We start from the raw sequence: 12337 nt of genomic DNA, 5'->3' as shown, positions 1-12337 counted from the left end.
GTCCATTATTCAGAAAATACCAAAGTTCTGACTAGATTAGTCATCTCATTAACATCTCATTTTTGTATCTTCAACGTATGCCGTAAATATTTTGCAGAAAAAAAATATTTGTTACATTAGAGCTCGAAAAATGTTAGTTAATAAGTAACTATATACTTTTTAAATTCCCCGAGAGTCTTTTAAATGTCTTGATTCATTAATTCATCATAATTATTTTAACCTGAGAAAGTCCATTGTTGGACATATGCCTCCTCCATAGATCTGTAATAGGACTGGTAGAAATGTAAGCAGGGCCATTGTCTACAAATTCAAAATTGAGTGTAAATGCTTTCTTGAAATAATGATATTTGAATTTGAATTTTAGTGCCCATAAGTCATCATTACACACATTGATCGTAGAATTTCGTCTTAAAGTACAGAGAGATTTTGTAGTAACTTTAAACTTTGTGATAATTGTAATAAAATACTGAGCAGATTTTGAATAGTGCTTCTCAAGTGTCGTTAATTTAGCTAGAAGGAGCTTGCAAAAAACATATTTTAATAAATTATACAATGTTTACATTTCCAGTTTAAAGGCATATTGTTAAATTTTGATAGAGATTATATCTACTGATAAAAACCATGACTGAACAATGATGATTACCTCTTTATTGGTCCTCATAATTTCCATTAATTTATTTAGTCGTGTACCGTCCAACGATTGGTCGATCTTTAAAAAAAACGCGTGACTTAAATATGCCCGCGAAATCAAGAATGGTAATTAATTATCATGACCAATTTAAATTCACGGCATACCAGCCGAGTCAGTAAACTAACGACCATATAAATGTCTTTCCTAGTCCAAATAAACGCGTCATTTAAATTCTTTCGCGTGGATTGTAGACACTTGAGTGATCTTAGGAAACTATTTGTTGGGAATTGTTTTATTGTAAGATTGTGATAGTATTTTTAGGACAATATTGTTTTTAAACAGGATGACAAAATGACAAAAGGCATTTAACATAGGTTAATATGACTTAGCATTAAATACAATCAGCGCCGAAAGGTTTTCGAGTGGCAATCACGTGCCGGTAGACACGGCGCGGGTAGGCCCCCCTCTAGGTGGGGCGGTACTGTGGTCAAGGTCGCGAAAAGTCACTGGATGTAGGCAGCGCGAGACCGGTCATAGTAGCGATCGTAAGGCACAAGTGGGAGACCTGTGCCTTGCAATGGGCGTTTATCAGCTGACATGATTAAACAAAATCAAATACAAAAATGATAAGACAAAATAAGTCCCTAGAATGTAACATTTCCACATTCAATTTTTTAACAACTCAATATTATCAGATAACATTTTTTAATATCATTTTTTGTTCAAACTTTTTTGTTAAATATGGACAATATATCAAATATAATAAATTATTTTGAATATCCTTTCAATCATTATCGAACGATTTAGTTTAAAAGCTAATTAAATTTTACTATTTTACTTGCAAGGGAAACTAAAAATCCGGAGTAGTCGTCATGAGTACGCAAAAGAAAATGGGATATCAATACAAAGTGAAGATACACTTTATAACAAATACCTACAGATAATAAAGAATTATAGCGTTTAAAAATGTATATTTTTCTCAATTTTTAACAGACACTTGTTTAAATTTCATTCTCGTTTTAGTCGTTGGGCTTTCACTGCTAGTCATAGGCTTCCCGGTGGATTTCATAAAGGATCCACTGAAAGCAGCTTGCATCCTGCGTCTTTCGATAAAAAGGTCTACCTTGACGGTCTTTACTCTAGAATCTTAAGGACCCAGCGACAATTATTTTTCCGCGCTATTTGGCCTGCTAATTGCCACTGCAATACACTAGGCATTTCCTTTCGTTCGTCTACGGATCTCCTCATTCCAAATTCAATCTCGTAGACCAATCCAGAACATGGCGCTCTGAATGGCTCGTTGAGCCACTGCGAGCTTACCGATGAGATTCGAAGTGAGCGACGGTGTTTTTGTTAATCTAATGATTATGACACATAGTGATTGTACACTTACTTTTAAAAGCAGTATAATTTTTTTATAGACACAAATTATTTTAAAACAATGCTTGTTTCTTGTAATATGTAATTTTTTATAATTTCCGTTGTATCTGCAGCCCTGTCCCGGATCACAGCAAGACTCTCGCGCAGATCAATGTGCGGTGTATGACCGCAGACCGTTCCGTGGACGATTTTATACGTGGGTGCCTTATGTCGACGGTAAGTTGTACTAAAATGTATAAATAGCCTTAGCTGTAAAACTAACACCATTGTTAAGTGCTCCGTTGAGTTTTATGCCTGTTTCTATTTACCGTATTAAATTTCATAAAGATTATCGCTCTGTATTGATCTACATTCCGAATACATGTATGTACAGGAAAATAATTAAGAAAGTAAACTTAATTATTTTTTGTATTACGTGTTCGATGTTTTTTCTGAATTGTTTTGTTTATTTATTAAAAATTAAATCATTATAGATATATGTGTATCAGTTTGGATCTTTGCCGATGTATTAGTTTTACTTAATCACTGTATATTAATTTGTTACATGTTTTCTTCTTTTCTTTTAATATCTTCCTTGTATGCATATGTAAGTATACACGTCTATCTTCTCACAGTATATTAATTTTCTTATTAACTATTGCCGAAGCCTAGGAATCATAATCCGACGTAAATTATTTAAAAATATTTTAACATATTACACAGAACATAGATATAAATGAATATATTGAAACAAAAATATATTTTCCATCTTACTACGTGATACCAACCTGAAATTTCTCGAATTTTTTTTTTTTAAGAAGGTGATCAGGACAAAGTTTTTTGCTGTTTTGATGATCAAGAGCACTTCTTAACCAACGTTTACTTAATCTCTAGTATAAGATCTATAATTTCGTTAGCGGACGGAGCTACGTCCGTTTGGGACCCGAACTGTTGTCCATGGTGTCCTAACCATACAAGAACACAGTTTAATTCTAGTAGGTCAAATATTTGATGCTGCAATGTAAAAACTCCGGCATTACTTTGAATATTTAGATTTTTTTAAGAATTTACATATACACTTGTTTACTTTTGTTTAGAGAATTGATGTGAAAAATGTTCAGAATAAAACATTGTATAATAAAATGAAACTTACAACAGCATAGTTAAGTCTTATTCTATTAAATTGAAGTCATTTTGTTTTGACAATAGTGTTAATTACAAACCAAAATAAAAAACCTTAGCCTTCCTGAACTTTTATATACTGCAATTAAATAAACATTATCTTATATGCAAAATATTTTATTCAAATATATAAGTAATTTTTTTTGAAGGTAACGCTCCGTGCATACTCAATTGCCGACCTCGTGGACAGCAGTTTTACGCTTCTTTAGCGTTAGTTGCCGACGGTACACCATGTACGAAGCCAGGATTTCGCGCTATCTGTGTTCAAGGTAGCTGTAAGGTAAGTTACACATATTGCTAAAACGTCTAAATAGTTTTTACATAATTTAATATTTTATTCATAATATTGTGAACAAAGTGAACAAAGAATCATTCATAGTGACCACAAGTTGATGTCATGAGAAGAATGCCAGAAGAGCCCAATTTGATGTGAACTATAATCAGATTGATCTTCCCTATAAAGGCATCCTTCAACTTTGAGCTACAAGGGTTCAAACTCGCACTGATTTGAGAAGCACCCACAACGGACCTAGACGGGTTTTTAGTGGGCACTTGGAATCAGTGGAGTAGCTAGGGGGTGGCAAGCGGGGCGGCTGCACCGGGCACCTCAAGCAGGGGGGGCACCAAAGTTGAAAATAATTTTTTGGAATTTTTTTTTGAATGATGAATAATGAAATGTTAAAAGAAAAATGAAAACCATAATTTAAAGTAAATAACATAAAAATAATATCGAATTTTACTATTTTTGTGCTAAAAAAGTTGTTAAATAATATGAACATTAAAAAAAAGTAAACGGTTACAAATTATAATATACACAGTTTTTAAGCCTTTCATTCGCAAAACACATAAAGTGTTTTTTAAAAGGGCCCTAAATGACAAAATAATAAATTATTACATTATTGCAAGATTATTTAATGATAAATAGATTAAATAATCTTGCAATAATGTCAATAGAACATGAACTAGTCGACACTATTGATTTTGAAAATGTGATTAATGACTTTGCAGGCCAAAAAGCGAGGAATGTTCGTTATAAAAATAGATATGAACTACATTCTGTTCTGAATTTTGAAATTATTTAGATTCTTGGGGGGGGGGGGCACCAAGCCCCAAAGATACCATAGCTACGCCACTGCTTGGAATCTTATCACAGTAGTTAGAACAATTAATTCCCGAGCTCTATTATAGCTTAAAAAGTTTTTTTTTTATATTATGAAACAATTTTACTGTGTTCTTTTTAACTTTATTATCATAAGCAATAATAATTACGAATCTCTACTCAGCCGTTTTGTTAGAGCACCATCTAGCGGCGCATAGATAAATCTATGATAAGTATGTCAGTACTACATTGTTGCGCCACCTACATGTCGATCAATAAATTTTCAATAAAGATACAATACAATGGACATTACCTGAAAGTAGATGTCTATTGTAAAACTATCAGACAAAACTGATTTGTTTATTGCATTAATAGCAAAACACGAGATACTAATTAAGGAGCAACGGTTAACTCGTTGATGCCGTTAAAGTGCCTCCGCTTTCACACAAGAATATATATAATGTAAATGCTATAATTTGTTTCTGTCCGTTGACTTGTATCGCTGCTAAACGACGACTCTCGGGACTGCTTCCATATAAGTCACTTTTTAGTAATAATGCTTTAACCTTATTTAGTCTTAACATAAAACTAGTGACTTGGGGCAATGTTTAATTAAGAGTATTTTAGAGACACGAATATATAATCTTATTTGTAATAATTCGTGATTCTTTATGGATTTAAAAACCGTGGTGATTATTGAGTATGTTGTGGGCTCTTCTCTGATCTGCGATCTCAACTAGATCGTTCAAGCATTATTCTCATGACGTACACAAATGGTCACTAACGGTCCTATGTGAATAAGAAAATGAATATTCTGTTTACGAATTTATCTATAAATTAATCAATAATCGTTTTTTATCTATTTATTTAATAGTTATTAATTGTTAATAGGTACTTCAATATCATTGCTAAAAATATACGACACATTACGGGATTTAGACATATAATTATCAATAATTTTGTTGCTAGCTTTGTTGTCTATTTATTATTTAAAATGGGTAACGAGTAAAAAATATTAATAGGTAGTAGTAAAAAAAGAATGAAAACCTTTTTTCGAGCGGAGGAAAACCATCTTTTTAACTAATTAATTCATCCGTGTCAAAGTACGTGAATTATATGCAAAGATATTATTATCTAATAATTCTTAATAAAATTTACGGATATCTTACTACCTTAAATTTGCTAATTTAAGGTATATATAAGTAATATAAGTTTGTGTTATATCATATAAATGCATAAGACAGCGACTAGAATAAGTAAAGTGCCCCAAGCCTCTCGTATGAAACTAGGAGAGTTTCTCAAACCACTTCAGTTCCGCATAGCCTGAGAGAATAAACAGGCATTATACTTTCGACAACACACGTGCAATGTCTTTACGTGCACATATCTCCCTGTCTACGTAAATCGTATTTCTAAGTGTTATTTGGAGAGGTATAATTGTATTTGAGACTTCTCACTAAATTACCAAAGAAGAGTAAACAAGCTTTATTGTAAATCATTTTAAAACCATGATAATTATAGTGTTACCGAAACCGCAGTACCGCTCCTTTGAAAAGTTTACATGGGCGCCGCCGCCGCGAGCGTTGACAGCGAACTGACGGAAAAGAGCGGCCAATACTCCTCCCATTTCGCCGTGGGTATATTCAAGGGGTCGTATAATAGTGTCTGTAACAATATAAAGCAAATTTCATGCTAATCGATATCCGTTCCTCAAAAATACATATTATTTAAAAATTTTGATCATAATTAATAAATAGCACCTGATTTATTAATCCAAAACCCTGGACAACATGTGATTTTTAAGTATTATACATAAATATTAACAGAATTGTCCTTATTTCCCGAGGTAACGCCAAAACTTGAGAACGACTTTGCTGAATACATTCATCTTTTTATAGCTTTCATAACACCTTGCCGTATTTTGTGAACGTATCTTATCGATGAACACAAATTCCAGTGCGGTTTGCATTTGAAACGTCGTTTAGTGTTTGTGCCATCAATCTTGAAAATGAACATCTTTAATACGGCCAATTTGTTTGTAACTATTCCCGTGAAAGAAGAGCGTCAAGAATCTTGACTCAAGATTATTTATTTTCGCCTCAGAAAATATTATTAACAATGTTCTGTACAAAAAGCATTACAACAAACACTTTGTTAATTACTTCGAATTATTTATTTATAGCTAAGAAGACAGCGCCTGTAGGGTCAGCAAGTTATATAAAAAAATAACAAGATAAAATGCTTATGATCATAATAATATCTAATAATATCAAAATATTATTTTATACACATTGACGATAATGAATATGTTTTCACCACCACAAAAAAATATCACATGGTTATTTATTATACAGGGTGATTGGGGTAAAAACTTTGAAGCGGTGAGTATATGGTATATAGCTCATTTGTTAGCAAAAGTTTTTACCGATTTCTGTTCACTTTATATTGATCACTCTGAAAGTTTTTAAATTAACTACACACATAATGAAATATTATTTTACATTAATTTGTTTTTTCTATAGAAACGCGAATGATAAATAGCTTCTGACTGTAAAAAGTCTACAGCAACAGATGGACAGATATAATTAATTTTAATATGTGGTAATCAGAACATATAAAGCGATTTAACTTATAATATTGTCATTGATTTTTATATAGAGTGTACCAAGCATTAATTGATAGCAAATAAGTTTTACGTACACCTCTTTAAATTTTTCTTTGTTTATCTTTAACCTAACACACTGTAGATAGACATGGTAAGTACAGTTATAGTTTGTACCGTTTATTGTTGTTCAAATTTAATATGGTTGAAATGAAAGGTTTTGCCGAGCTGCGGCCGTAAGGCCTAACGGGAATACGGAACCCTTACTACGTTTGACAGTAATCGCTATAGATTGCTGAGGCCTGCCATCGATCCTATTGAACAGCTATTTGGGCTGGAATTGGCTATTATTGTTATTTGCAACGAAAATACCGAGGAAATCGGAGATTGCGCTAGAAAATACGTTCATCGTCTGATTGTAATATATTTGTTGTTTACCGTGCAGATTCTTGTCACCTTATCTCGTTTCTGTTTTATTATCTAGGCTGTTCATGTTCAGTATTTCGACCGTCTTAATCAATAAAAATATGTTAAAAAGTTTATTTTCGACAAGCAGTTACCATATTAACATAAACCAATAAATTAAAGACACTCAATTTTCTTTACTTTAATTAAAAATAAAAACCTTAAAATTGTTTGCACTTTATTCTTCTTAAATTTAAAAGTAAACTATCTTAAGTGTAATGGAGTACGTTTATAGAAAAAGATTTTGCGCCTTGAAATGTATTGTACATTGCAAATATTGATTTATACACTTTATTTAAGTTGCGAGATCGAACCAGAAATGATGAGATCCGCAGAAGAAACAAGGTCAACGACGTAGCTCAAAGAATTACTCGTCTGAGTAGCTGTGGGCGGGGAACATTGCTCTTGCAATTGATGGAGCTCAGGGCAAAGGTTTTTGACTGCCGACCACGAGCCGGAAGACGCGGCGTGGGTAGGCCCCCCAGTAAGTCGACCGACAACGCAGTTAAGGGAAGTCGCTGGACGCGGGCAGCGCAATACCGGTTCTAGCGATCTTTGGGGTTGGCATATGCAGTGGGCGTCTGTCGAGTGATATGATGATCATGATTTTACTTGTACCTATGTTATAACCATAGTGCTAATAAATTAAATAGAGTATTATAGATTGGCAATACATATACAAAATTGCCTAAAAATGTTATTGAAGTCTAATGTAAAACTACCAAAACCGCTGTACCATGCCTTAGGAAAAAAAAATTCAGCTGCCGGGAGCGTTGACTTCGGACTGTCGGAAAGAAGTGGTCGATACTCCTCTCATCTCGCCACTACACTCTCGTACACTGGTTTCGGTATCACTATAGCAAAAGCAACCATGCCGACCCGACCGGCTCATCGTCGCCAATAGAGAATCTTTCGGTATACGTTAATAATTAAATACGTTTTATACATTGCTTATTATAAAAAAAAACAGTGCATCGTTATGGTTATATTATAAATGTTATATTATAAATCTTACTAGAGTACTATTTTTTATTATAACCTATCTGTGCCCGCGTCTCCGCCCGCGCGTAAATAAGAAAAAAAATTTGGTTTATTTAGTTTATCATTTAGGAGTTTTTTTTTTAATTAAAGTATTCCTAGTTACTCTTTAATATGTCAGCTACCTGCCAGTATAACTCGCGACAAATTTGGACCAGTCATTTCAGAGATTAACCGGAACTAACGGATAGACAAAAATTTAAAAAAAAATGTAATTTCTGTATAGGTACTGTATATATTTTCATATGCTTGTAGTAAGAAGCGGTTATTACAAACAGACACTCCAACTTCATTTATCTGTACAGATCAACGACGAAGTCAAAAAACTAAATATTGGATATCTAAGGTTTTGCAGGCCAGTAGCTAATAAATTATTGACACTTATGAATATAAACATATTAATGATTATCTTAATACAATTTAAATGTGTCCATTTCCTGTTTCTGTGTTCGATTAAAAAAAAGAAATGATATTAATTATCATATTAATTAGGTAGTTGTCGTTAGTGGTAGCTATTAAAACAGTTGCGAAAATAGTGTATTCTATAAAGTAATATATTTTACGGCTTTTAAATCTAAATTTGTACTTTGCATCAAAATAAAGTGGTAATAAAGATAAATCAGCATTTTATACTTATGTTGGTCTGTGATATTACTATACTAGTTTTTGATGGTATTTGCGTAAATGTAAAATTTTCTCATTGGCATTTATGTTTAAAAAATACTAACACATTATCTTTCTAAATGGAATTATATCACTGTTACCAAAAACGCATCTTACGTAAATGTCAAAATAATAAACAGTCATGAAAGATTTTTTTAAAAGGTTTTACATAACATAAATATTATTCGGATAATTTTAAAAACATACTAACGACCTTAATTGATTCTACTTTAATAAATATAATTAGCAAAAGCAAAATATGTTTAAACGAAACTTAGTTTAAAAAATAAATAGCCAAAAAATATCTACTATCTTATGCTGTTATATTAAAAAAATAAATCAAAGGCCAGTCTTTTAAGGCGTTAGCTTTTAAACCAGAAAGTATTAGAATAAGTCGAGTATGTACCGAATGGTAAGTGTTATAGTGCCACAAAAACCGCTGTCGCTGCTGCGGGTATTTTCGGCGGACTGACGGAATAGAACTGCCGGTACTCCCCCCTGTCTCGCTGCGAGCATACCTATGGCCCGGTACAGCAGTTTCGGTAGCACTGTAAACAGACCATTATGAAGTATTAGTACTCAAGGCTTTAAATTACATAATCTCACGCAGATCTTGAGACGATTTATTTCCGAACTCAAAAACTGTTATTTAAAACTCATAAAATGAGCAGAGCATTCATTTAAAGGTAAGCGGCTTGCCTATTACAGGACGGTGGGAGTTTAATATACAAAATAATGCGCATTCATAAATGCGTTGGTCAAATTAAAACACATAAATAGGATACTTGCAACCACAAGATCGCTTTGTTTATCACTGCCGTGATAAATATTAAGGAGCGTCTTGTTCAGCTGTAAAATTGCCACAAATCTTCATAAGTCGGAAATTCTACCAGGAAAATATTGTGCAAAGATAAAGACTAACAAATACTGTTGTAGTCATTTCAAATGCTGCTGGTTATAGAGATTCCAGTGTGAACGCAAGTGCGGAGCGTCATTGGATATCAAACGGAACATAATATCGGACTGATTGATGTATGCGTAATAAAGGCCCGCAGCTGTGTTTACTCTGGAACGGGCGACAAATTAATTGTACCGTAATGACAAGTCGGCTCCGGCTTGATGTACTGAAATCTTGTTGCTCGATTTCTATCGCCCGCTTATTACCAATATGTTGGTATCCAGAGCTACTTATTCTTGTTACGCGCCTGTTTTCTTTACGGCTTAATTCCATTTGGCGTTTATTTAAGACAATCTCTGAACGATTCAACATGATATGTTAATACGACATTAAATTCAGTATCACTTTTTAAGCAAATGTATATGGATGTTATATTTATATTTAATCGATTATTGCATTAACAATTTTCATTAATCAAATAACTAAAAGAAGTCGTTAAAAAATAAAATGCATTTAAAACGAAAAAGTTGTTATAGAACGACCTAATTGTAAGTATTCGCTTTTTAACGGATGAACGGATTTCAAGGTATAGTGTGCTTTCCAGTCTTTTCTATTTATTTTCTCGATTATAAAACTTCAAGATCAGTGGCTGATCCGTCTTTAAAAATTTACGTTCACTTATAAATTTACATAAAGAGTACGAATTTCATTAAGTTCAAACTTATTAAAATTCTTTTACAATGCAAAGGATTTGTAATTGATAATGAAGCTTGCTAATGAATTGCTCTACTATGGTATTGAGGATGTAATAAGACTATCCACATAAAAATAGACCGGTCTGGTTTGTGGTAGACTCTTTTAAAATCAGGGCGTGTTTAACATAGCTTTAAATTGAAGGATGGCATTGTAGGAAAACTCTAAGTGTTGTTTTTTTTTTTCAAATTAGGTTCTTCTGGCATTCTTCGCTTGGATATCTTCATAAATTAATTTATTTATAACTATAGATATTTTTCCAAAAATTCTACCGAAAGTTTAAACCGCTCTTGTATAAAATAATTGACGTGGATACAATAATATCCTCTCGAATGATCAAAACGGTCAACTCACCTAATAAATGAATGCCAGTTTTATCATTCGTCGACTATACCTATTGAATTATGGATTGAAAGCCGTCTTAAATATCATATAGCTGATTAGGTACTACGGTTTCCTTGTGAAAGTCCGCAACTCCCAATTAAGTGTTGCCAAGCTAGAAATTGTGCTAAAAACAACTGAGCCGCTGTATAATTTGTCAGGTCGTCAGACACCGAGATAAAAGTGATTGCAAGTGTACCCAGTTACCGCACCACGCCTCTACTCCATTTTATCAAACATCGTGGTTATCGAATAATATAGCATTAAAGTACTATGTAGGTTGGAATAGAGATTTTATGCTATTTCAATTAGAATATACGTTTTAAAAGATTTCCACCTACATATTAACTCATCATAATATTACTACAACAATAACGCTCAGAGCCTTAAAATTATTCAGTAATATACGTTTTGCTGAGTAAAGGTCAGGTAACAAAGGATTTTTTGAAATTCCACTCGCGCGGTGGGTTGTGGTATTCATTAAGATCGTGAAGCTTGCAGGGGACACCTTGTATTTTAATAACTAACATTAACGTAATGCAATGAAAGTACAGGAATAATACTTAACTGTTAAAATCATCATTACTCTCACTTAAACTATTAAGTTACGGTAAAACATGTAACAAAATTAATTTATATATCTTCTTATCCGATTTTTTCTTTGAATAGCAATTTGTCCATTGAAATTAAGTTAATCGTGCTTAATCATTACAGTTTCCTGTTTTGCGTTTTAAATCTTAATGGAAAAAGGTGTTATCTGTAATAAATTCGAAACAACTAGAAGAGAATGAAATAATCATTCTCCATCAACGTAAGTAATAAAGATAAAGACTAAACTGTACACAAAATGTTACCAACGAGTCTTAAGTTATTTTACCCTCATCACTCGCATACTACCAGATTACAGATGAGAAGTAGGCGGTGAAAGACTACGTGGATAGTGACTTATCCGCTGGTCTGATCAAGTCAAGTTATTAAATGGTTTCTCTATTACTACAGGCTTAAATAAAGCACAGGATTGGTTGGTAAGAGATTGTGATTCCGTCAAAGCGTTCAAGATGGATACGACCTTTAATAATAACGGTTTACAAGAAGTATGATAATACATATGTAATTTAAACTCACATATGACTAGGCCATACATATAAATATAAAAACCCACTTCATAATCACTGTTAATTATAAATAAAATTCTAAATAATTAAATGACTTTGTTTAATCATTTAACAGTGTAACAGATCGCAGGTGATCGCGGCTGGCGCCGCA

The 12337-nt window shown here is 32.8% G+C and overlaps 1 protein-coding gene across 2 annotated transcripts in view; it reads left to right on the top strand.

Moving 5' to 3' along the window:
- LOC137921361 (ADAMTS-like protein 4) overlaps nt 1-12337 on the top strand; it is a 127407-nt gene that overhangs the window by 74731 nt on the left and 40339 nt on the right. For both annotated transcript variants that reach the window (XM_068764073.1, XM_068764072.1), the window contains exons 6-7: nt 2125-2227; nt 3322-3452. In XM_068764073.1, the coding sequence (XP_068620174.1) occupies nt 2125-2227; nt 3322-3452 (234 nt within the window). The remainder of the gene's footprint in view (nt 1-2124; nt 2228-3321; nt 3453-12337) is intronic.

The sequence above is a fragment of the Battus philenor genome, unplaced genomic scaffold (genome assembly GCF_028537555.1).
Source record: "Battus philenor isolate CCGP_79_NKW_IND1 unplaced genomic scaffold, ilBatPhil1.0.hap1 SCAF_19, whole genome shotgun sequence".
In the NCBI taxonomy this organism is placed as follows: domain Eukaryota; kingdom Metazoa; phylum Arthropoda; class Insecta; order Lepidoptera; family Papilionidae; genus Battus; species Battus philenor.
The sequence above is the reverse complement of the archived record's forward strand: the minus strand, read 5'-3'. Positions and strand labels throughout refer to the sequence as shown.